At 32.5% G+C, this 25,379-nt stretch overlaps 3 protein-coding genes across 9 annotated transcripts; all 3 read left to right on the plus strand.

The window, feature by feature from the left end:
* The first annotated feature begins 1,236 nt into the window (after nucleotides 1–1,236).
* On the plus strand, nucleotides 1,237–8,613 carry LOC123225929 (U-box domain-containing protein 32). 4 transcript variants are annotated; one of them, XM_044650291.1, is made up of 11 exons: nucleotides 1,237–1,347; nucleotides 1,452–1,721; nucleotides 1,943–2,064; nucleotides 2,332–2,453; nucleotides 2,817–2,921; nucleotides 3,763–3,896; nucleotides 4,036–4,151; nucleotides 4,406–4,555; nucleotides 4,943–5,470; nucleotides 6,295–7,053; nucleotides 8,189–8,613. In XM_044650291.1, exons 2-11 carry the CDS (start codon nucleotides 1,538–1,540, stop codon nucleotides 8,369–8,371), a joined length of 2,403 nt encoding a protein of 800 aa, XP_044506226.1. In that variant the 5' UTR covers nucleotides 1,237–1,347; nucleotides 1,452–1,537; the 3' UTR covers nucleotides 8,372–8,613. The 4 variants fall into 4 exon arrangements, with proteins under 4 accessions (XP_044506226.1, XP_044506228.1, XP_044506225.1 ...); XM_044650293.1 differs by lacking the exon at nucleotides 1,237–1,347 and having other exon boundaries at nucleotides 1,370–1,721; nucleotides 8,175–8,331; XM_044650290.1 differs by lacking the exon at nucleotides 1,237–1,347 and having other exon boundaries at nucleotides 1,373–1,721.
* A 3,415-nt stretch (nucleotides 8,614–12,028) lies between these two features.
* Nucleotides 12,029–17,369, plus strand: LOC123225950. 4 transcript variants are annotated; one of them, XM_044650332.1, is made up of 11 exons: nucleotides 12,029–12,240; nucleotides 12,408–12,497; nucleotides 13,069–13,290; nucleotides 13,655–13,794; nucleotides 14,023–14,067; nucleotides 14,146–14,199; nucleotides 14,803–14,907; nucleotides 15,014–15,217; nucleotides 15,384–15,469; nucleotides 15,869–16,896; nucleotides 16,986–17,369. In XM_044650332.1, the coding sequence occupies exons 3-11, from the start codon at nucleotides 13,110–13,112 to the stop codon at nucleotides 17,240–17,242; spliced, it is 2,100 nt and encodes a 699-aa protein (XP_044506267.1). In that variant the 5' UTR covers nucleotides 12,029–12,240; nucleotides 12,408–12,497; nucleotides 13,069–13,109; the 3' UTR covers nucleotides 17,243–17,369. The 4 variants fall into 4 exon arrangements, with proteins under 4 accessions (XP_044506267.1, XP_044506266.1, XP_044506265.1 ...); XM_044650331.1 differs by lacking the exon at nucleotides 12,408–12,497 and having other exon boundaries at nucleotides 13,031–13,290; XM_044650330.1 differs by lacking the exon at nucleotides 12,408–12,497.
* Nucleotides 17,370–21,318: 3,949 nt separating this feature from the next.
* On the plus strand, nucleotides 21,319–22,604 carry LOC123225811. Its single transcript, XM_044650083.1, has one exon. It carries the CDS (start codon nucleotides 21,724–21,726, stop codon nucleotides 22,453–22,455), a length of 732 nt encoding a protein of 243 aa, XP_044506018.1. The 5' UTR covers nucleotides 21,319–21,723; the 3' UTR covers nucleotides 22,456–22,604.
* Nucleotides 22,605–25,379: the final 2,775 nt, after the last annotated feature.

Here is a 25,379-nt window from a genome sequence, read left to right on the forward strand (position 1 = left end):
GTATCTATTTTTAAATACATAAATGAGTATACATATAATATGTCACCATGTGATTGAGTGTTATTTTACTTTTAATTTAAAATCATTTAATCACAATAACACACATCAAACATGTATATATTTGTATATTTAAAGTAAATATACATAATTTTATTAAAAGAATAATTGTCATCGAATCCTTAAACTTGAGCCGAGGTGATGAATTTAAACTTGAATTTGAATTTAACTCATTTAAACCAAACACCCTAGTTAGTAAAAACACGTTTTAAACATGTCATCTAGAATTTTTGAACTTAAAAAATATTAAACTCATATTTTATATTTTTTTCGTATTAAAAACTTATATAATTGTCGTTAATAGTAATAACTAGGTTTGGGCTTATACTTTGAATATCAATTTAAAGCTAACATGTGGCGATGATTGAGAAGACAATTTTTTTCTCTTTCCTCTTAACATTGATATTATTTTTTGGTGCTACAAATGTGGAGGCTCAAAATTACTATCCACCCCTTGCATTTGAATTATTATTTTAGGTTTAAAATAAATTCGATACTTTATGTTTGAATTATTATATAAATTTTAATCAAAAAATTTATAAAAAGTATTAAAATTATTATTAATATTATCTTTTTTTTTTTATAAACATATTTTGATGATGTGTCATATTAAACTCATATATATATGTTTTATATATTTCTAGTATCTGAATTTTATGATCGATTTTTTACAAACATATTTTTTACTATTTTTTGGTGCTACAAATGTGGAGGCTCAAAATTACTATCCACCCCTTGCATTTGAATTATTATTTTAGGTTTAAAATAAATTCGATACTTTATGTTTGAATTATTATATAAATTTTAATCAAAAAATTTATAAAAAGTATTAAAATTATTATTAATATTATCTTTTTTTTTTTATAAACATATTTTGGTGATGTGTCATATTAAACTCATATATATATGTTTTATATATTTCTAGTATCTGAATTTTATGATCGATTTTTTACAAACATATTTTTTACTATTTACTATATTATACTTATATAATTTTCATATATTTTTTTATTTTTATATTTACTAACTAGACAAAAAACAATTTTAAGTAGAACTAACTCAGTTCGAATGTACTCCACTTGGAATATACATTAAACTGTTGAACAAAATGGTCAATGTACAAGCCCACCTGGCAGAATTTATTATCATTATTTATTTTTTTTGGGAGGTTTGTCATCTAGTTTATAACTTTTCTACAAACCACAAAGACGATTCCCCTTTGCTTTCAAACGAAGTCCTTATCAGGTTCACCGGCCCATTTACAGCAAGAAAAAAGCACCTTTGTCAAAAGTAGGAGAGGCTTAAATTTCTTAAATAATTCTTAAATTCAAAATACGCAATTCCTAAATAATGCTAACGCTTTAATGTTCTTTTTGTTTTTCTGGTTTCCTTAGTCTCGGTAGCATCGGCACTCAGCTTTGAGTTGTTCACCGAGTTCAAATCGCTGAGCGATTCCATCTCGTAAGAGTTACGTTTTTGGATGGAGAGCTCGGACGAGATTGAGCGAGAGGGAGTCGCGTGGGATGTGGAGGAGACTATATTTGTCGCTGTGGGAAAGAATGTTGACAAGAGTAAAACGATGCTGTTTTGGGCTGCTCAGAGCTTTTTAGGGAAGAAGATTTGCTTGCTTCATGTTCACAAGCCTGCTCATGGTGTTGCATTGGGTGAATTGTCGTTTCATCCTCTGTCTGATTTCGAATTTTATAAGCTAGATGATTGTATTTCTCGTTTGTGTATATTTGGACTGTTCGTTTCCTGTTTTGTTTTATTCAAGTAATAATGAAGAATATTACTTTTATTTCAGAGAAAACAGATCGACTTTCTATTTTTTGCGACTGAGATCTTATTTAGTTTTAGAAACTTTCTGATTTTCTTTTTTATGCAGAGGAAAGTAATTATGCAGTCGATGAGCTGAAACAGTATTCAGTTCAGGCATCTCGTGAACTTGAAAGGCAAAAAGTGCTAGATATTCTAAATCAATATCTTTTTATTCTCAGTCAATATGAGGTATTGTTTATTCCCGGCACTTTGATCTGGATTTTATTTTGTGCATTTTAAAACAAAATTAGAAGATTACTGATTTTGATCTTGTAGCAGTTGGCTGTACTGTTTCATTTTATCTGGTTGTAATTATTCGATAGTTTAAGAATATGACAATCAAAACTGTGCCATTTGCGTGTCCGAGTTATTTTGGAAGGCTTGAGTTGAAGAAATTATGCAACCGGTCTGGTCTGATAATCCAGTTTGGTGTTGACACAGTGGCTTGTTATGCAGATACACGTGGATACACTATATATCGAGAGGGACAGTGTTGAGAATGGGATTGTAGAAGTTATTGAGCAGTACAATATTAGATGGCTTGTTATGGGGGCGGCAGCTGATAAACACTATTCAAAGTATATACCTTTTTATCTCAGTTAGTATTAATTCTCTTAACTATATGGGTGTTTGAGATAGCAGTCCTCTACTCCCACTATCAAATATGTATTCATATGGTTGTTCAACATAGAAAGAAAAAGGATGATGTTCAAAATCTGTAAGAAGTAATGGATGCTTGGACTACATGGTATTTATTGAAACACATGAAAATAAAAATGAACATTTTCATTCTATTACTATCTCATTGTGATGGAAGCTATGAGTTAACTCACTAAGCCTCTTTGAGGGGTTAAAATAGTTTTGCTAGTATTTTTTTCTACTTAGATAGGCTTCTGCTTTCAGGTTTAATATTTGCTAACTTATTCTCCATGAGATTGTAGGGAGCTGGCAGAACTGAAGTCTAGAAAAGCAATCTTTGTAAGTGAGCAAGCACCAATTTTCTGCCATATCTGGTTTGCTTGCAAGGGGCACCTTATATACACAAGGTAATTTTGACACTATACCAATATAATGCAGTTTGTTTGATATTCTCTCATGTTAGAGGAGATTTATAAGAGCTGAACAGCTGTTGTCTTCTATAGACATTCAAACTCCTTGCTATGGTACATGATTTACAGGGTTAGAAATATAGAATGTTCAATCTGAGCCAGTTGGACAGCATATATAAATCTTAAACTTTCGACAGTTTGAACTTCATCACCTTATACATATATATAAATATATATTCAACAGTTTGGCTGATTGTATGACTGACAGCTTGCTTGCCAACTAGGGGATTGAAAATTCTGGATCGCCAAATAGGATTGATAGCATTTACAGACTCTGAGAATAAGGATCTTGTCTTTATGATTTAAAAAAAGAAAAAAAGAAAAATGGGTGTCCTTGGATGAGCATGCACAATAACCAGTTCCAAATAGCCCTAGCATATGGTCTACTATGTGCTCACTTTAGAGGTCCCCTTCAATTGCTGATCTTGGGTTTCTTTTCATTTTCTGCATATAAATTGCTTAGCATCAGACAATATTTTTGGACAAGGATTCATGAAACACTAGGCATGATGTACTACATACGATACACCAAAAGTTCACTCACTTAGAATAATGAAAATGACTCATATCTTCTTGATTTTCTCACTTCTTGTTTGAGAGCCTACTAGAAATTGTCCATCAAATGCTTGCTCTGACAATCTCAACACTCTACTGTATTTTTAATTTGAAGTCAACATCTGTTTTGCCTTGAGTACTTTAGTTGTACTACAAGCAATGGTGTTTATATTTCAATTTATCATCTTAACTCATCATTGCACTTACATGGGAAGCAATACAGAAACAGGATACAGACTGAAGATAGCTTGAAGCTAGAAATAGTGGCCCCACTCCAGTTGTTGAATTGGGAAGTAGAAACAAAGCAATCAGAGCACTTGGACTTGCATTCCCTTATAAATATGCTTAGTTCTCCAGGTAGGCTTGCTGACTCTTTTTTTTTCTTTTTTTGGCCATTAATGAGCGATAAACATTGTTTATAGTTTTGCTTTATTTGGGGAGTATCAAACTATTTCTATGAATGCTTGAGGAATAACTTTGATACAGAGCTATGCAGATTCAGATGAAGAAGCCGATGAATTTGAAGAAACTGCTTGTTGTTCAATACAGTCAAGTTGGGATACCAACAGCTTGTTTGGCACTTCAAAATCAACTCCATTGTTCACAGATGAGGTGAGAGGAGATGGTCTCTATTACTTGCAGTTCTCCAGTCCCAGGATGGCACTGTCATGCATCACCATTTTATCTATTTGTACCCAGTAGTGAAATTTTACATTAAGAAAAAAAAAAGCAAAAAGAAAACCGTGAGGATACAACTGGATCCTATTTGAAATCTTCTGAATTTTTATGTGTCGAAGATGTGACAATTGTCTTAAAACTATTTTTTGTCATAAACTAGTAATGGTTCATGCCTCATGGTTTTTCAGGAAGAAAAATCTCAAGGACAAGCAACTAGTGTAGTTTCTCATAGCATAGAACAAGCCAAAATGGATGCTAAGAAATCAAACCAGATAATATATCAGGAGATAGTGCAGCAATGGAAAGAGGAAGATGAAGCTGTGGAGGCTAAGTGCAAGGCAAACTTAATATATCACTTTCTTGTCTCTTTTCATTGCTAGCTTTGTTAGAGGATGCAGGGTTTTTATTTTACATCTCAACTTACTTTCAAGTCTGTTTATGAATGGTTGAATTATGGAAACAAAATAAACAATAATGAGATCACGAAAATGATGGTCTCTTTGCCTGAGTCTCAATTAGCCCATAAATTTTTTGACTTTGTGCTACCTTCTTTTGGGGTTTATCAGGGAACCGTGTTGAAAATTTGCACCTGAATTTAACATTCAAGGGAAAAAAATCCTGATTTTAAACTTGAGTTTTGCATGAACATAATTGCCTTGTGGCAGATGTAGTACATCGATATCGTTTCTTACCAGTAATCTTATGGTCATCCTACTGTCTTGCAGGTTGAAGCATTACAAAGCTTATCTGTGAAGGAAATGAGCCAAAGAAAAGAGTTAGAAGAATTACTGGCAAGACAACGGCAAGAAGTAGAAAGAATAAAAAATCAGCATGATAAAATAGTGAAAGAACTGCAGATTGTCCAGGGCCAGAAGTCATTACTTGAGAGCCAACTTGCCGAGTCTCATTGCGTGGCAAAAGAGCTAGAAGAGAAAATCTTATCTGCTGTGGAACTTTTAATAAGTTTTAAGCAAAAACGAGATGAGCTGCGGATAGAGTGTGGAAATGCAAAAAGAAGGGTTATGGAATTAAATAAACCTGTAAACATAGAAGCTGCTAGTTTTTGCATGCCAGGACTTCTTGAATTCTCTTTCATGGAGGTAAATGAGGCTACCAACAATTTTGACCCAGCCTGGAAGATTGGAGAAGGAAGATATGGAAGTGTGTATAGAGGGGTTCTTCGCCATTTGCATGTTGCTATAAAGATGTTACCATCTTATGGCTCTCAAAGCTCCAGGGAGTTCCAAAATGAGGTAAATCTTATCCATGGAAACTTTATGATGGTGCTAACTTTGTCATACATACTAGCTTTTCATTGTTGTTGACTTGGGCTAAAAATTGTTTCAACACATTTGATGATAACTATTCTTAAGAGCTTGACAGTTCTGCCATGGATTAACTAAGTTATGCTTGAATTTTACGACCATTCAGAAGTTTCAGTCACTAACAACCTTGGCATTCTTGATTTTGTGGAGCCACCACCTTAAATAGTGTGGAACTGTTAAATTATTATGAGTAGTGTTGTGTATAATTTTGTACACAAACAATTATATGTCATCATGTGATTTGGTGGTTTTAAATTATGAATAAAGCAACACCCAATTACATGGTGACATGTCATTGTTTATATATAAAGTTATGCATATTATTTGTGCACACAGTTTTATTGAATAATTGTTAGTAGCAAAGCCTGCCAATGTAACCTACCTTTGGATTGTTTTTTTTTTTTTGGTTGTTGTTTTGCTTTTTCTTGGCTTGGGAAGAAACCTTGTTTGAATCTTCTTTTTGAATGGCCTAATAATTCAACTGCCATGTTCATTTATGTTTCGAACTTTTAAAGATTAAGGAATTGGTCAAGAAGTGGTGAAAGGAGTGTTTGTATCCTGCAGGGTGCCTGATTGCTTATTGATCTTAAAATTTCTGGTATTTTTTCAATATTTCAGTGTGACATGGGTGGGATGACTTTTATTAGTCTGAGATGAATTGTGAAGTTTGGAGTTTCCTGTCTATTACCTATTTTCTTTTGAATATCTAGCAGTGCATTGACAGAGGTTCATTTTTCCTGTTTGAATTTCAGGTGGAGGTTTTGAGCAGAGTGAGGCATCCGAACCTGGTAACACTAATTGGAACTTGTCCAGAATCTAGGTCCCTTGTTCATGAGTACCTCAGTAATGGAAGCCTGGAAGATTGGCTTACCCGTAAAGATAAGGGTGCTCCATTGCCATGGCACACTCGAATAGAGGTTGCCTCTGAAATATGCTCTGTTCTGATCTACCTTCACTCCAATGAACCTTGTATAATCCATGGGAATTTAAAACCCTCTAAAATTCTCCTTGATGCCAACTTTGTCAGCAAACTTGGTGACTTGTGCATATCTCATTTCATACCTCGAGGTGAAGGTATTGATAGCTCCAACACATTATCTAATGAGTCCAATACTAATGACACCTCTGCGTATATGGATCCAGAATATCTAGAAACAGGAAAACTTACTCCAGAATCAGATGTGTACTCTTTTGGAATTATATTGTTACGACTTTTGACAGGGAGACCTGTTTCAAGAATATTGAAAGATGTAAAATGTGCATTAGACAATGGGAATATCAATGCATTGTTGGATTATTCAGCTGGGGACTGGCCACTTGAAGAAGCCAAACTGTTGGCTCACTTGGCATTGAGGTGTTGTGACAAGAACCGGTTGAATAGGGCAGACCTCTCTTCAGAAATTTGGATTGTGCTTGAGCCAATTAGGGTTTCATGTGTTGCCCCTGCATCATGCTCTAGTTCAAAGGAGCCTCGCCGAATTCCCTCACATTTCATGTGTCCTATATTTCAGGTAAATCATGAATCCTATATTGGACTTTGAAAGGAATGAAATCATAATTTCTGTGTCCCAGTATGTAGCTTCATACCTTTCTGCATAGGGATCTGATTAACTTCTTTCTATCCCGTTAGACTTCCCTAGTTTTCTGATCAACAATTACAACATGCTGCATAATCTTGTAGAACGTTCAATATGACTGGAATTTTGGGAACTTGTGTACTGAGAAGTAGGTTTGTAATCAAACCGAGTTGGGTAGTGTTTGGCTCAATAACATAAAGGCAAGGTTCGAGGTCACCAAACTAGGAAGTTATTGGGTCGAACTTGAAATAGGAACAGTTGACTCATGCTTGGTTCGAAAAATTACATTTAAACCTCATAACTTTTTTAAAAATTCATCGTAATTTATATATTTATCAATTACCCTTATATTCAAAGTTAGATTGTAAAAATTTGAGAGTTTAAGTGCAAAATTTAAAACTTTTAAGGGATTATTAATATTTTATTCAAGGTGATCTGTGAGCTCGAGAGCTCATTGAGTTAATAAAATGCAAGCTCGAGGCTTGCCTGAGAGTCAAACTCGAGCCATTCAAACTCGGCTTAACACAAGTTGAGCCGTATGCAACTCGCAAGTGGTTCGGCTTATTTACTCCCTTATTGATAAAAGGTATTAATGAGTCTCTTCATTATTATTTAAGTGAGGGAATTGCGTCTTTATTGTGTTCTTGAGTAGATGTTACTATAGGAATTACTGATAGAGAGAATGTCTCATAATTGAGAAATTCTAACAACACTCTCCTACTCCTCTTCACATGAGTACACAAGATAAATATGGATGGATTTTATCTGAGCTAAGTTGAGCTTAGAGCCAGCTGGAGCTCAAAACAAATCCATAATGTTTATTTCAAACTCTTTCGAGTTTGTGTACAGTGTTACTAGAAGATCGCCGATAATATAAACAATATCATCGGAAGGGTAAACAATATCAATAATGAAATAATCAGTGTATTGGACGGACAAATGAACCGCTCTTGATTTTAGTTGTTGAACTGAAGGTCTAATTCAAAATTAGTTTGTTTGAGCTGAGCCAGCTTAGATAGGATTCATTTAAAAAATAAACTTGACCATGGCTTTAGCTTGGTATTTGCAGGAACTCATGAAAGATCCACATATAGCGGCAGATGGTTTCACTTACGAAGGTGATGCAATTAGAGGATGGTTAGAGAGCGGCCATGATACTTCGCCAATGACAAATTTGAAGCTTGATCACTGCAGTCTACTCCCTAATTATGCCCTTCATCAGGCAATTCTTGAGTGGCAGCAACAAGGGTAAAACTTCTCTCTGTATATTGTTTTATGCTTGTGATGATTGATTTTGCCAAGTACCGTACATACAAAACAGTGCCAATAGTACTTCCTTTACTTGTGCCCTTATAATTTAACATACTTGATGTACAAAATATATACATTATAATGGCTCATTTAGGAAAGAACAATGCAACGTGTACTTATAATGAGTATCAATTTAGATACTAATAATGATATATCATTATATGATTGGATATTATTTTATCACTAATTCAAAATCATTTAATTATATAGTGATATATCATAGTTGATTTTTAAATTGGTACCCATTATAAGTGTATATAGTTTTGTTGCAAAGAAAATACTGTTTTTGGAGTTTTGATTAATGCATATTGATTGTCCCTGCAATGTTGTCCAAATACATATTTCTTTTAGCTGAAATTATAGGGAAATTTTCTCTAATGAGTGGATTTAAGTTGAGTTGAATTAGAGTTTGATTTGAATCCAAGATTGCAAGCTTGAGTTGGGTTTGAATGGTGAATAATGACATAAAATAAGACAAACGAGATCGTCTAAAAGAATGAGTTTTAGTGAAAAATCATTGATAAGCTCTCAAACTCAAGTTGAGTTATAGAATTAGAATTTCAATTCGAATTTGACTCATACATAACAAACATAAATTAAGTTTTGATTGGTTTCATTGATGGTTTGATTAAAGATGTAAAAGAGTTTAATCAAATTGAAAAGTATTTAGCGTGAGCTCGACTTAATTTTATATATATATACACACACACAAAAAGCTTGTACTCCAGTTAAGTTGTAAAATTAGAGCTTCAATTCGAGTTTGACTTGTACATAACAAACATAAATTAAGTTTTGATTGGTTTCATTGATGGTTTGATAAAAGATGTAAAAGCGTTGAATCAAATCAGAAAGTAGCCGGTGTGAGCTCAACTTAATTTTATATATACAAAGCTTGTATTCAAGCTCATCACTCTTGTAAGATTGTGGTTCAAGTTTAGGATAGAAACAATTAACTTGAATTTGGCTTTAAAATATGCATTTTAACCCATTAATTTTAAAAAAATTATTTTAATTTTCATAATTTAAATATTTATTAATTATTCTCTTGAATTTAAAGCTAATAAATAAGATTTTAAAAATAAAAGTGTGATATTTGAAATTTGTAAGGATTTATTCATATTTTACTCAACCCAACAATAAGCTCACAAGCTTATCAAACCAATCAATATAAAACTCAAATTTGATTTCACCCATTTGTAACCCTAAGATTTCGATTATTTTTTTAATAAATATTAAAATAATCTTCATCAGAATAAAATTGTAGTATAGTGATATGTGATGCATATTTTTTACCTCATAGACTAATTTAAGTCCCAATAATAAGAAAGATTTTCAAAACAATTTTGCTGTTTAATCAAAATATTAGTAGGGTTTGAAATCTAATAATCACAACATTTTTCATATTGATATCAATATGATGGTTTGATTAGATTGACTCGACAATTGTATCATGATATGACATAATTCACTTGACTTAATTACAAGTTGATTTATTTCAATAGCTAATGGCAATTTAAACATTAACTCGGACTATACTAACCATTGAATCTCAATTAAATCGATTTGATCCACTAATCTAATCTAGATTTTAGCCCTCTCCACAATTTTTTCCGTGTTTCTCACTTGCCTTGACGTCCTATCTCACACAATCTTACATGTTTTAGTTGCTTATTCTTATTCCATTGTAGTAGAATTTTATAACATATCATGTATCAAAAATTTAAATTTATGTAACATATATTATGTACAATAAAACTATATATATTCATTTTAAATGCACAAATGTATACACATTTATATGTGTTATTATATGATTCGATGATTTTGAATTTATACTGTTGACTTTGCTTATTCTCATTTGGCCAAAGGATCATTTCCCACCCAAGTTTTAACCTGATTTTAAAAGCATGCCCACGATATATGAAAAATTCAAATACCCACTCATACACTAATTGTTGTTAAAATTTTCAGTTAGAGGTAAAGATAAAATCATTATTTTATCACTAAAGCTTAAAATCTTAAAAATTAATATCATTTCTCTCTTAGGTTTTAAAAACTAATAATTCACTCAATTCTCAAAGTTTGAAAAGTTTATATTTCACCCTTAGGGTTTGTTTCCCTTCTTAGACCACCAACATTTTGGTTGACAACCGATGCTTTCTACCATCTTCCAGATTCGATCACAAAAGACAACCAACCACCACCATGAAGGACAATGAATATGTCGTCCAAACACAATGATGAAGGATGATGCTTCATCATCTTTTATTGCTTATTCTCGATCTAGACGATTGGATGATAATAGGTCGTCTTTCGTTGGAGAAGAGCATTAGTCGAATTCCCTAAGATATCGGAAATGAAACATAGAAATTGGAGGGGAAAGTGAATTTTTCAAAGTTTTATCATATGAAAAAATTGTTAGTTTTTTAAATTAATGAAGAAAAATTATATAAATTTTTAAGGATTTAGGGATAAATTAAGGATTTTACTTTTACTACTAACTAAAAATTTTAACAATAATTAACTCATGATTAGGTGTTTGGATTTTTCATTACCCACAAGTGTGTTTTTTAGATTGGGTAAAACTTGGGGGGAAAATAGTGTCTTCTCATTTTGATAAAACTTTTAAAAACGTTTGGTTTAGGGAATATTTTATTATTAAAATTGGAATATTACCTTAAGAATTACTTGATATAAATTATTACTATATTTGATAAAATTTGATAAAAATAGATGGTATAAATAATTACTGTATTTGGTTAGAGATAATAAAAATATACTAGTGTATTATTTTACTTAAATGTCTTTGGATATAATTATTTTAAAATATTTTTTATATTATTTGTAATATTAATTGAAAATGAGATTATTTTTGTTTTAAGAAAATTAATAAATACTGATATAGTTGTAATAAAATCAAGATTACTTTGGTAATTTTTTAATACTTAAGATGAAAGTAATAATTAGATTACCTTTTATATTATCTATCAGAACACTATTGGTAATAAAATATTACTAGAATCTTTTATTATTTATAGAGGGCATTTGATTTAAGTAATGTTTTATTATCAAAATTGATAGATTACTTTAAAGATTATTGTATATAAATTATTACTATGTTTGATAAAATTTGGTAAAAATAGATATATATAAATAATTATTGTGTTTAGGTAGAGATAATAAAATAATATTAGTATATTATTTTACTTAAACATCCTTGAGTACAATTATTTTAAAATATTTTTTATGTTATTTGTTATATTAATTGAAAATAAAATTATTTTTATCCTAAAAAATTAATAAATAAGGATATAATTATAATAAAATCAAAATTAATTCGGTAATATTTTAATATCTAAAATGAATATAATAATCAGATTATCACATATATGATTTTTCATATCATTATTAATAATAATAAATTATAATTTTTTTATTACTAATAAATAAAATAAAATAATATAAATAATAAAAAATAAATTATTAAAACTAATTTTTATAAAACTTTTATCAAAATTCTTCATAAAATAAATAAAATAATATAAATAATAATCTTTAACTTTATTTCCTCGGTATAAGAGGGTTCTGTTCTGTTTTCACCTTGAAAATTTTCCTTTTTCACTCACATATCGAAGCTCTCTTTTTTTTCTTTCTTTCCCTCAAGTTCAGGGCCGATCACTTTCTCGCATTTTCTCGGCGTTTTTCTCTCCGGTCAAACACTTCTCAATCTTGTCCTCAGTGACTCCAAATCAATCCGATCTTGCCAGAAATTTTATCTCGCCTTTATCCGATCTCTCTCACGCGCCACTGGTACGCTAACGGATCGCTTCGCTTTCGTTCTATTATGTATTTCCACGTATATTTGTACAGTTCGACAACAAGTTTTGGTCACTGATTACGTGACATGAACCCTAACAATCTTAGCCTTTTCCGTTCATTCGTGTTCTTTTTTTTTTTTTTTTAAATTTTTTATGCAGACATTCAATGGTCGCTCTTTTTGGTAGCTGATAAAAACTATTATTTTATTTAAAATTTAAAGCTCTGGGAAGATAAACACGTTTTCTGAGGTAAAGCTAGAACTTCAATTCGTGTGGGCGATGGACAATGGAAGACTCAAAAGTTATTAAAATTTCTTTTATAATTTATACAAGCCGAACAGAATTTATAGTACTGGATTATTTATTCCATCTGATTTTTTATAAATTGAGTTGTTATCTCCTTATCCTTAACTGAAAGTGCTACGTTTTTGTTTAATGTTCTGGTTCTATAGATTCAGTGTCTGATTGTTTCTACGATGAATTCTATTTGTCAGAGATTTTGTTTTTTTTTTGGTATTTACCACACGTAGGTTTTTTGGCTTAAAAAAGCTTGAGATTTATTAATCTATTTACAAAACCATTGACCCTTCGGATATTATCATTGGTTGCAAAATGATATTTATTTTTACAGCCAAGGAGAGCAATAAGGTATGATCCTTCCATTTCTTGTAACAATGGTGAAATGGGAGCCCGCTCTTCAGTTAAATTCATTTATTTATATTTGATGTCATTATTCTCGTTTCTTGGATGATTGCCTGATGGATATATTGTTTTCTTTACAGTTGTGGGGTTGACATGTATGTTATTGTTCTTGTTGCAGTGGTGTCTTATGAGATAGTGGGCATACATTTCCTTGCATAAATGTCAGTTGCAAAACTGAAAGCCTCTAACACCACAGACATGGTGAAAGCAGAGGAAGGAAATGAGTCCCTAGACACTATTATCAAACAAGCGGTTGGAAAAGAGTCTCTTCTTTCGTTCTCTAGAAATGGGGACAGCCCAGTTCAGTGGATCCAGTTTCTCCAAGCTTTGGATCAACAAGGTACCAATACACTGTAATGGTTTGAAGATTAGTAATATTGAAGAAAGGAACATTTCCTTGGCCATTGTAATAGTGTCAATGCATATGTATCTATGATTAATGTGAATAAGGGATTTGTTCATTACATAAAGTGCTGGCATCTTTTTCAGGAAAGCATTGACAGCATATGAATGTATGCTTCAGATGCGATCTTTCAAATTCCCTGAGGCTGTTGTTGCCACTGTTCAGCTAGTTGTGGGTCTGAATACTATGTCTCTTATGTGCTTATATGTGTCTCTATATCACATGTAATTTTAAATGCCCTAGTGGTGTATAAGAATAGGTCTTGTCTGAAGTTGAAGCCATGTAACTTTACTTTTGGCAGAGCTCCCTGGTTGGCCTTTGCTTTCTACTCCTATGAAGATACAGCTGCAGAAATGTGACAAGTGTTCCCGAGAATTCTGTTCCACTATTAACTATAGGAGACATATACGTGTCCACCATCGGTTGAAACAGCTTGATAAGGTTTCATTACTGTCTTGAAAATTTAATTGTCTTTATTAGTATAATTACATTAGGTTTTTATATGTTCTAACTAAGCAGCTTCAGAATCTGGGTATCTCCTTTTTTCAGTAATATGGATATCGGTATCTTCAATCTGTCTTCAAGTAGTATTTTTCTCAACTGTATTGATGTTGTCCTTCATAGTTCATATATAGGATTCTCACTAAAGAATCTGTTTTACATCTCTAGGATTCTGCCAAAAACAAGGATCTTTTAGGAGTATTTTGGGATAAGGTGATTGCTTCTCTGAGTTGTTTCTGATGAAGGTCTCCCTACTTGGTTGTATTATTCATCTTTTTATGTTGTATACAGCTTTCTGTGGATGAAGCAAAGGATGTTGTATCATTCAACAACGTGACCTTGGAGGTAAAACTCTTTCTCCTACTAGTTGCATACAAGATGATCATAAAACTGAGGTTCCTGTTCAGCATGCTGATATATTAGCACAATTTCCATAAGATGTGTGTATTTATGGAAATTATTCTAGTTTTTTTGTAAGGAATATGATGATGAATAAACTATGTTTTTGTCCCTTTTTTTTAAGAAATTGAGATTGGTTTTGTTTTGTTACAAAGTATTACTTTTACTGCCTTATTGTAATGTTTGGCACCTTACCTCATTATGGGGTTGTTGTGGAATTGTTTTTTAAGTGGTGTAGGACAGAAAGCATGACTAGGTGTTTTTGAAAATCTTTTTTGAGTTTGATTTCTTTTCTTATAAGAGTTTGATGACTTTGTTATAGAATTTTATAGTTGGCACAATTTAATTATACTTGTCTTGGTTGTATTGAGCTGCATCTATTAGTATTTCCATTAGGATGTTCTTTGAACGTGGGCATGTAATATATGGTAGTATTATGACACATATTTGGCATATAATTTTTTCCAATTTGGTCTTTGCCACTTAATTCATTTTTTTCTTTAATTTTCTTTTTTTTGAGTATTTTTTTCTTTTGTATCCACCATCTAGGGAGTTACAGGGTCTTCTATAATAAAGTCATTGACAGCAGTTATTCAGAAACCTATAAATGCTTCTTTCCCTCAACTTTGTGTGAGGGTTGGTTCTGCCCTTCTGGTATGAAAACATTTCTGTTTTCATATATATTCTTCCAGATTCTTTTGTTTGAGCCGCCATAACTTATTCTCATTGTTTGGATGCCACATACCTGGAATATTTGTAGGATATTGTTCAAGCTAGGCCTTCCAGCTTTCCTATATCTTCCCAAGAATTATTCAGTATCCTTGATGATGCTAGTGAAAAGACATTCCTATCTGGGACAGCAGCATCAATGCAAAAATATATATTTGATGGTGAAGCTGGGAAGATTGGTCTTGAAACAAGGAACTTGGTTGCATGCACTAGCTTTCTGGTGGAACAGATTTTGGTATTCTCTACTTTTGCCCTTATAGGTTTTAGGTTATTCATAACTAAATCATGTGAGATATTCACAATTTTGCATTTGATTCTTTTCTTTGTGATTGAAAAACTGGGAGGACAAAAGAAGGGGTGGTTTTGGCTGCCACAATTTTAAATGTGTGTTATGTGTTCAGGTCAAAGCATGGCTAGCTGATAAGGATGCAGAAGCTTTAAGGTGCCAGAAGTTGTTAGTGGAGGAGGAAGAAGCTGCTCAGAAAAGGTACATTGTTCTTGACCTTTTGCTACCTAATTTATGTTGCTTGTTTGAAATGTCTCTGGGGAAGCTAGTATGATTCAACCCTTTTTATTAAAAGAAATTTCTTTTCCTGAGTTAACCTGTTTGTACATTAGCCTAAGTCACTCTGTATGACTAATATATAGGATTAGGATTAGGCCACTGTGGATTCCGTTGAGACTAGCTCTGAAACTATTGAGTGAAACAAGTGGAGAGGTTTGAAGTTTCAGTGTCTTGAATGCACACACCTGTCCTATTATCTGCCTAGCCGCTTGAAAAAGGTTCTCTTGCAAGGAAGCCTTGTTTCAGCAAGAAAATTGGCTTTTGACAATGCTGATATCTTGTTTAGTGCCTTTCTCTATTAACTTATTTTAACTTGAATAGGCAAGCAGAGCTCTTGGAAAGGAAAAGACAGAAAAAGCTGAGGCAAAAGGAGCAGAAAGCAAAAGAGCAGAGACATGGGGAGAAGGCAGATGACAAGGAAAGCACTGATGACACATCTGAGTCTGTGCCTCCACCAGAAACATCCAGTCCTCTGGCTACGTCTGATTCTGATGAACACAGTGCAGATGCACTGCCAGATCATGTTCCCTCATCTCTTGAACCCTTCCAACTTGCAAACTCTGATGAAGATGTGGATTATGAGGTTCAGGCCAGGTCTGGAAATGGTTATGCTGATGTAGGCTCTGGGCAAAATATTGAACGACGGACGGTACAAGGAAGTGGCCTTCGGCAGATGGTTGTTATTCAACGTCAGTTACCACCAAAATCACGAGGTATGCTCAATGGTTTTCATCCCAGTCAAAATTCTCAAGCATCATCAAAGCTTGGAGGAGTGCAAAAGCATGGAAATTACAGAGAGGTAAGGGCATCTCCAGTAATTGGCAGTAATAAGGTCTGGAGCCGGAAACCAAAACCTGAAAATGATTACGGGAATCTGAAAACTAGAGTAGTGAATGAAGCTATAAACCAACCCCAACAAGATAAGAACCATGAGGTTTTGATTGGCTCTATATCTGTCACACTTGGACATTGTAATCATCATGAAGGTAGAAGTGCGGCCGAAGCCCAAGATGATTGTATGGAAGAGCATTGGATGCCAAAAAAGAACAATGTTACCGAGAAGCCCATTCGGTCTGGCACAAACAGGTCAACGGTTAAGTGTTGGAGGCCAGTTAGCCGGCATTGGACTAAAGTTCCCGCTGCAGTTCAAAATGGTTGTAGAGAAACCGAAATGGATGTGAATCCTGGACAAGCCATTGATCAGGCCCTATCTAGTGAAAGCTGTCTAAGATTATCCGTGGATGATTATAATGGTGGGACTGTGAGTTCCACTTCACTTATGGAGGACAGTATGTGTCCGGGAAGCATGCAGTTTGACAGTCATGCTGCGAAAGCCTTTCTATCAGAGAGTAAGTTTCAACTTTGTTTATGTGCAAGGTTTGCAGTATTTGCTTTTCTTCATAATGAAACTATCCGACTGGCTACAAAATTCATGCAGGATGGAAGGATGCAATTGCAGCTGAACATGCGAAATTGGTTCTCCCCCTAGATTCCGAATCTGTCGTGGATCAAGAGTTTGAAAGCAACTGTCAAGTAACAGTAATGCAGTCATCAGATTCTCACAAACACTTAGCTAATGGTGGATCTCTCGATTCTTCGACAGGAACCGGAGCTTTGGCTAAATCCAAGTTGAGAACAAAACCTGACAAAGGTCCCAAGATAAAGTATATCCCTAAACACCAGATCCTCACCTGAAGAGGGAGAGATCCAATTTCTTTAACTATAAAAACGTGCACAGGTAAGTAGCCTACCATACTTTTAGCAGAGGTTCCAGTTTTTCTAGTGGTCTTCTGTCAGGAAATTATAGAAAAGAAAAAGAAAAGAAAGGTTTTGCAGGAAAAATCGATTTTTGTTCCAGTCCATTTATTATAGCAGATTGGTTCCATTTTGTCTGTAATAAATTTTGTTTTATGCTATTTTATATATCAATAAAAATATATTCATCCAATTTTGAATACTCTATTAGATATTCAAATGATGAATCATCATATTATTAAATGATTATAAATTAAAGATAAATAACACTTAATCATATAATGACACATCATCTGAATATCTAATTGAGTACTCAAAATTGGATGTATATAAATGAAACAAAGACAGTATACACTTTTTGATCAGGAAAAAGATTATGTTGAGAGTTAATTAGTAGAATAAAATTAGTACCCTATAATTGCTTTCATGGTTGAAACTAGAAAGCATATTAATTCAAACTTTCTCATGGAAGCCAGTTTTTACTTCTAATTATTCTGTATTTGACAAAATTATGCTTATTAATATATTGCAGTATAGGGTATGATATGGGTGAAAAATTATAAATATATTAAGATATATAAAAAATTAGTATTATATAATATTATATGGATAGCTCATATCAATAATTTGTTAATATAAACTAGTACGTACTTTTTGAGAAAGTGGTGATATTATATAATATGGTACGTATTGATTATATTTATAACTTGTTAATATAAATCGATACGTTTTTTTGGAGAAGTGATGGTATTATATGATATGATATATATCGGTCATATCAATAACTTGTTAATACAAACTGATACACTTTTTTGGAGAAGTTGTGATATTAGATGACATGATTTATATTGGTTATTTCAATAATTTGTTAATACAAACTGATACGTCTTTTTGGATAAGTGATAACAAAAGTATATATGAAGAATTTTATGACATAAAAGTATTTGTAATAGTTTTCAAGATCATGATATGCTAATTAAAAACTTTTATCTTTTTAGTATTATTATATTATTATTTTTAAAAAACATATCTTGTAATACAATGAAAAATTAAGTTTTTGGTATACATAGACACAATTCAATTACATGTTACAAGGTTGGCAGGGTGAGAGTATTTTATAATATTGAGTAAGACTATCACCACTAATATTTGTTTATTAATTAGTATTATTATATGATTTTTCCTTTAAAAAAAAATCAATTTCCAACCAAATCGGTTGAACTCATGGATATTTGTTTTTAAGGTTTAATTTGAATTGAATAAACTTGAGTTTGATTGTTAATTCAGTTTGATTAAACTCAAAATAAACTTTCTTTAGGCAAGCTTGAGCTTGAGCCTAGAGGGTGGTGTATTGTCCAGTTCGAACTTGAGGGTTTTGGGGTTTCCAGTTAAGGGGAGTTTGTTCTAAGACAACTAAAACCATAACATTTTAATCAATTCATATTAAAATAACATCATTTTAAGCTTCTAGAGTACTGAGTCAAATTTGAGGTCAAGTTTGACTTCTCTCAAATTAAGTTAAACTTAAGCTCTATTCCTTCAAGTCAAACAAAACTCAAACTAACAAAGTTTAAATTTAATTTGATTTGAATCAAACTCTAACTATTCCATGTATTTGCAAATTACAACCATCATCTCAAACAACTGGCCGTATGGGTGGATTCGAGCTTAGATTGCTATTCAATCTGAATGAATTGAATTAGAATAAAAGAAATTTTAGCTCGAGCCCTCTCACTAATGTCAATGTTGCCATATTAAAACCTGTCTTGTCAATAATTTTTTCTTCTTTTTTAACAAATTTTTTTTAACAATTTAACCAAACTTAAATTAACCAATATTCAGTTTAATTTCATCCCAAATAGTCCAAATTATAAGGGAAGTTAAATTAAATAACTATTTTACCCTTTTATTAAGCAAAAATGTCTATTTTTCTAATTTCTAAGTAAAAATGCCTATTTTTCCTATTCCTAAGTGAAAAATGCCCTAATTTTTTTTAAAATACCAAAATTACCCTTCACCACATCTATATAAACCATCTCACTTTTACTCTTATTACATATATTTCTCATATCACTTAAACACTCACTCTCACTCTTATTTTTATTTAATATCAATTACTATAGGTTCGTTCGGAAGGAAGAAGTTCGTATTTTTAATTCAAATTGAAAAAAATCAATTCATGAAAAAAAATATTTATATGAATCTTAACTCAAACTTAATTTTATTTATTAAATCTAGTTTGTATGTCATGTAAATGAGACATTTGGATATTTGATGATAATTTAGGGGTTAAATGAAATATAGAAAAATATGAAGACATTTTGATATTATACAATATATAAAGTATTTAAATAACATGTTAAAAACAAATAGATATATTGAAATACCCTAGAATGTCAACAATAAAAAAATCACTCGAAAATATGAAAAAACAGATTTAAATTTTGAAAACTACACGTTCTTAGGAAAGAGAAAACTGAAAAATTGATCTAAAATTTTATAATTACATCGTAAAATGTGTCTAAAAAAGCACAAAACTAAAGAGACAAATGTTAAATTTGAAAGTACATATCAAAAAAGTCTAGCCCAGTCACAAACAAACTCAAAATCATAAAAATCGAAAATCCTAAATTTGGTAAAACAAAAAAACTGTATGATACACTGAAATAGTTTTATTTGGGCCTCCAAATTGGGCACAACCGGCAAAACTAGTTTTCATTATAGAGCTCGAAACGAGCTTCGCGATGATATATTGTAGACCCCATAACTCCTTCCGGATCAAAAGTTATAGTAGTTCAAAGTCTGTCTCCTACAGGCCCTATAGTTTAAAAAAAGTCAATTTTCACCCAACCCATGGTTTTCACATACTGCCCCACAGTTCAGTGTAAAATTTCCCACGGACCCCCCATGGATCTCCCCCTCTTCCCCCTCCCTCTAAAAGTTTGAAAACACTAAATTTTCTCCCCAACCCACGGACTCCTGTGAGAGATTACCATAGTGTCGATAGATCAAACCCATTTTCCGATCAAAAATCGTCATTTCAACACAAATCAAATCTACACAACCAATCACACAAAACCCCTCAAGAAATTCAAACAAAACAATCAAAAATCAAAACATTTTATACATCGTTCAAAATCGAAACCCTAAACATTCAAACCTCCAAAATTCCCTTGAATTTCAATACGCATAACAATAAATTGATTCAAACAAGTGAGATGATATATTACCTTTATTTGTCATTTTCGATTGTTGAAAAACATGTAAAATCAACAAAAAAGACAAACCTATTACGTCTATGAAAGATCCGAATTTTTCTCTGAATTTGAACAATAAATCCGTGAGAAATATAAGATTTATATATAAAGACAGTTTAGTCAATTTTCAAATTGACAGACATTTTTACTTAATCCTTAGGGGTCGTTTGGTTATGATTTTTAAAAATTACTTGATATTCTATCTTTTATTCTCTTATTTGGTTTATCAGTAATAAAATATTACAATAATCTTCTATTACCAATGCTGACGTGACAGGTAATATAGATGATAATCTGATTATCACATTTACCTTAGGCATTTAAAAATTACCAAAGTAATCTTGATTTTATTATAATTATATTAGTATTTATTAATTTTTTAAGACAAATAAATTTATTTTTAATTAATATGACAAATAATATAAAAAATACTTAAAAATAATTATATTCAAGAGTATTTAAGTAAAATAATTTACTAGTAATCTTTTATAACTTTTAACTAAACACAATAATTATTTATACCTATCAAAATTTATCAAATATAGTAATAATTTATATCCAGTAATCTTTTAAGTAATCTATCTTCAAAATAATTTTTCTATTTTGATAATAAAATATTACCCAGACTAAACATCCTCTTAGTATTTTGAATAATTTTGCTTAACACCTTTTAATTTTACGTATTTATTATAATTTCTCAAATTATAACTGAGAATGTCATGGGTTGAATTTGGGGCCTGCTGGTTTTTGGAATTGCATCTAACGGCCCAGTATCCATCCCATTTCCTTCACCTGGTAAAATGTTTCAGACCAGACACTCTATCCAGACATCTGTTACTAGTTTTGTATTTGTTACACACACACACCCCGAATCAATTGGCTTCTAAATAGCTTACACTTGCTTGGCTACAAAACGGCCACGTTTCATTTTCATCCTCCTTTAAACCCTCTAAATCTGTCACCTGTCATTGCAACCCCTCTAAATCAGCCATTTCTCTTCCTCCCAATTTCATGTGGCTCACATCTTTCCTCCAGTAGTCCAAAATCCCTCGTCTGCTTATCTTCTTTCTCTTCTTTCATTCCCTGAAACAAAAAAGAATCAAAATCTCTAATCTTTCTTCCTGATTATCTTTTCTGAAGAAGAAAAAATCACTTTAACACAAAATGTCAGGTGGGGTTGGTCCAACTGGAAATGATATAACTCTCCCTAAAGATGATGAAGCCAAACCCACTGCCACCGCCTCCGCCACTGCCACTGCTACTTCTGGTAAATCTGCCGGTTTTCTCAGCTTTCGCCAACTTAATGCCTTGGCTGTCATCATTGTTCTCTCAGCCAGTGGCATGGTAAGTCCTGAGGACTTTGCCTTTGTCATTTTTTCTGTCATTTACGTCTACTTCCTCGCAAAAGTTGCCTTCCCAACTCTCAGTTCTTCATCAGAGCCACCAGTTTTCGATCCCAAAAACAGAACCCTTCGCCTCTACGTCTGGGCTGCCGCCATCATCGGCCTTTTTCTCCCCATAGCTTATATTTTCGAAGGCATATTTGAGGGTGATAAAGAAGGTATCAGAGCTGCAGCACCCCATGTTTTCCTTCTTTCAAGCCAAGTTTTCATGGAAGGACTGGTCTTCTCACACAGGTTTTCTACACCTCTACGCGTCTTTGTGCCGGTTTTCTATAATTCCCGGAGAATTTTCACACTTGTGGACTGGCTCAAGAGTGAGATTTCCAAGGTTGAAGATGAGTATGGAGGATCTACAAGAAGACTGCATGTTGGGAGAGCACTTGCCGCCATTAATATGGCCTTGTGGTGCTTCAATCTATTTGGGTTCTTGCTGCCCTTTTATCTTCCCAAAGCTTTTAAGAAATACTACTCTGGGTTCAAGGTCAAAGACTGACGCATCAGCTTTCCCTTCAAACACCGGAACTTCAAGATAAACAAATAAGAATAGTTATACTTTGTGCCTATTTTTATTTAGGTTATGGTGTATTTTCAACTCCTTGTTATATTAGATTTTGAGAGTAATAGAGTGATTTTACTTCTCTAGTTCTCTGTAAGAAAACTACCACTTGGTTGATTTGGGCTGATTATTACTTACATTGTATGTGGAAGTTTTCTCTAAACAAAAGCCAATTACCAGTTAAGGTAAACATGGTAATTAGTATGTACAATACACCATTCCTGTCATACAGTGTTCCAAAATCTGGAATAATATTATAAACATATCATACAATAAGATATATAAGCAAAATTATTGATACAAATTGATACACCTTTTGAAAAGGTGATGACACAACAAAAAATATATTTAAGAAATTTCAAATTTTTTAAAAGATGAGGTGATATTTGGAAATTGTTATTATATATAGGATACAGAAAATCAGATTTTTGATAGACGATACGTAAATAGAATTGAAAATACTATTCAATTTATCCTCACTGACAAAACTGAGAAAGTCTACCCACTTATGATAGTATGGCTGAAAATTAAAACACAACGACAACAAAGAAGTTGAAAATGGATAAAAATACAAGACAAATAAGCAGATTTTTGTTCGCTCATCTCTGAAGAGTTGCTTATTTTTAACGTTATACTTTCCTTTCTAGCTGAACAAAAGCTTCCAAAAACGAAAAAATGCATTTGGTGAAGGTAAAAACAAACAAATATACTCACATTTGCAGTGGACACAGGACAAAGTGCCGACTTCTCTGCCATATTGCACCGGCAAAATTGTGCTACCATTTCCTCCAGCTGTTGATATTTCGGTACATATAATACCTATTGATCTTGAAATATTATCTGCTGTCCAAACCTGTTTGCAAATAAAATTATCCCTTTGTTATATTGACTATCAAGGCAAAAATAATTTTCATAAGCTGCCGTTGAAATTTATTGAAAGATAAATGCATTACTTTGCACATCTGTGTGCAGAATCATTTCCATTCATAGATAGTTGGCCCAGTGATAAAACTTCCTGCATCCTGTGGCCCGTCAGAATTCAATATCCGAGCAAAGTCCTCCACCTCCCTGCGTTGATTGGTATGAATAGTAATTAAATGTCATTTCTCCCACAGTAACTAGCTTGTATACAAAAACAGCTGCTAAAGATTGAATGATATATGGAAACAGCTGGAAAAAGCATATATTAGAATTTGCAGGATCCAACCAACCTGTCGAGTTCTTCCTTCATTGCAGGATCCAAATCATCAAACTCAAGCTTAGGTGAAAAACTGACAGTTATTGAATTTCGCGACTTTTAAGTTTGATTTGGAGTGTGCAATGCAATGCAATGTCACCAAGTTCACCATCATAGCAAGCAGATGAGAGAGAATTGAATTCCTGAAACAATAAAAAGATCAATAGCCAATCAACAATGAGAAATTTTGTAACCTTATAAAATTTTTATAGCAAAATACAATGGGAAAAATAATGAACTTGATGATCATCAGACATAAAAGCACACACATGCAGAGGCAACACATAGACGCACAAAGGTAACCCGCAGCACACAAACATAGGACAAGCTAGAGAGAGAGGAGCCAACCTTGTGGTTTCCATTTAAAATGTTTAAAGATGAATCCTTGAGCTGATCTTTTGTCTCCTATATTTCCTTTTATTCTTATTTGTTTTAACCTCCTTTGGCTCTGTGGAATACCTAACACATAAGTACATGTCAAGGAATTAAGCATCATTATAAAAAAAAAAAAAAATGTATACCCACTGAAGCATCTCTCAACAATGAATTTTTATGGAAACGATCACTTAAGGAACTGTAAAGGAAAGCACACATTGCCTTGTGAAGAAGATAATTAGTTGATAGTTAATGGCATTAAAGTGCAGCAACTGAATCATGCAAAGTTCACCCCATAATGATAGACATTAGTTGCTTATTCTCCCGATTTACTTTGAAATCTGCAAATGGTAAACTGATTCTATACTCAACAACAAGGAACCAATCACAGATTCCCTATCTGATACCATAAACTATAGTCCATTTCCAGGGGTTAACTCAAATTCAAAACAACCGTTACTGTATTTACAACAAATACAACAAAAAATCCATAATCTCTTCCCAATTCAACATCCTATTTTAAAACTAAGTTCGATTAAATCAATATTCTAAACCCTAAACCAAATTAACATTCGTCAATTATGCCCATGGTCAATATGTAACCCTAATTAAGCTTTTCGTGAGAGAGAACTTGGATTACCTTGAAAACGAGGCTGAAACGAAGATAATTTTTTTTTTTCACCGAGAGAAAATAGAGACGGTGAAAACGGGAAGAAATTAGCTGAAGCTAGGGTTTCGAATCCCTCTGCCTGGTCAATTTGTTTTTGGTTTACGCAAACTGAATTGGGCCGTCTCTCGGCACGGTCATTTTTCCTGTGGTAGTGACGCTGACCAGGGTTGGATTTCGAGCTTGACCGGATTACTGTTAATGCGGTCGAAAAGTTTTTTAAAATAATAAATAATATTACTTATAGTATGAGCAAAATCGTTTAAAGAATAAATAATATTATAATGATAAATCATGTTCTTACAAAAAAAAAAAAAATTAAACTGGAACTTCGATTCTAGTTTTAGTTCATCTCATTCGAGTTGAACCATAAATTCAATTTCCATTGGCTTAATCTAACCAATTGGACTGCAAAACCAACTCTTTGATCAAGTCAAAACATAGACCAAATCTAGGAACATTATTTCAAGCTTGACATTGACAATGATAATTTTTTAATAATTACAGAGATGACACGAATTATTATTTATTCAATTTAATTTTTACTTTTTCTTTAGAACAATTCCACCATGGACAATGAAG

This window comes from Mangifera indica, chromosome 9 (assembly GCF_011075055.1).
Source record: "Mangifera indica cultivar Alphonso chromosome 9, CATAS_Mindica_2.1, whole genome shotgun sequence".
NCBI classification, from domain to species: domain Eukaryota; kingdom Viridiplantae; phylum Streptophyta; class Magnoliopsida; order Sapindales; family Anacardiaceae; genus Mangifera; species Mangifera indica.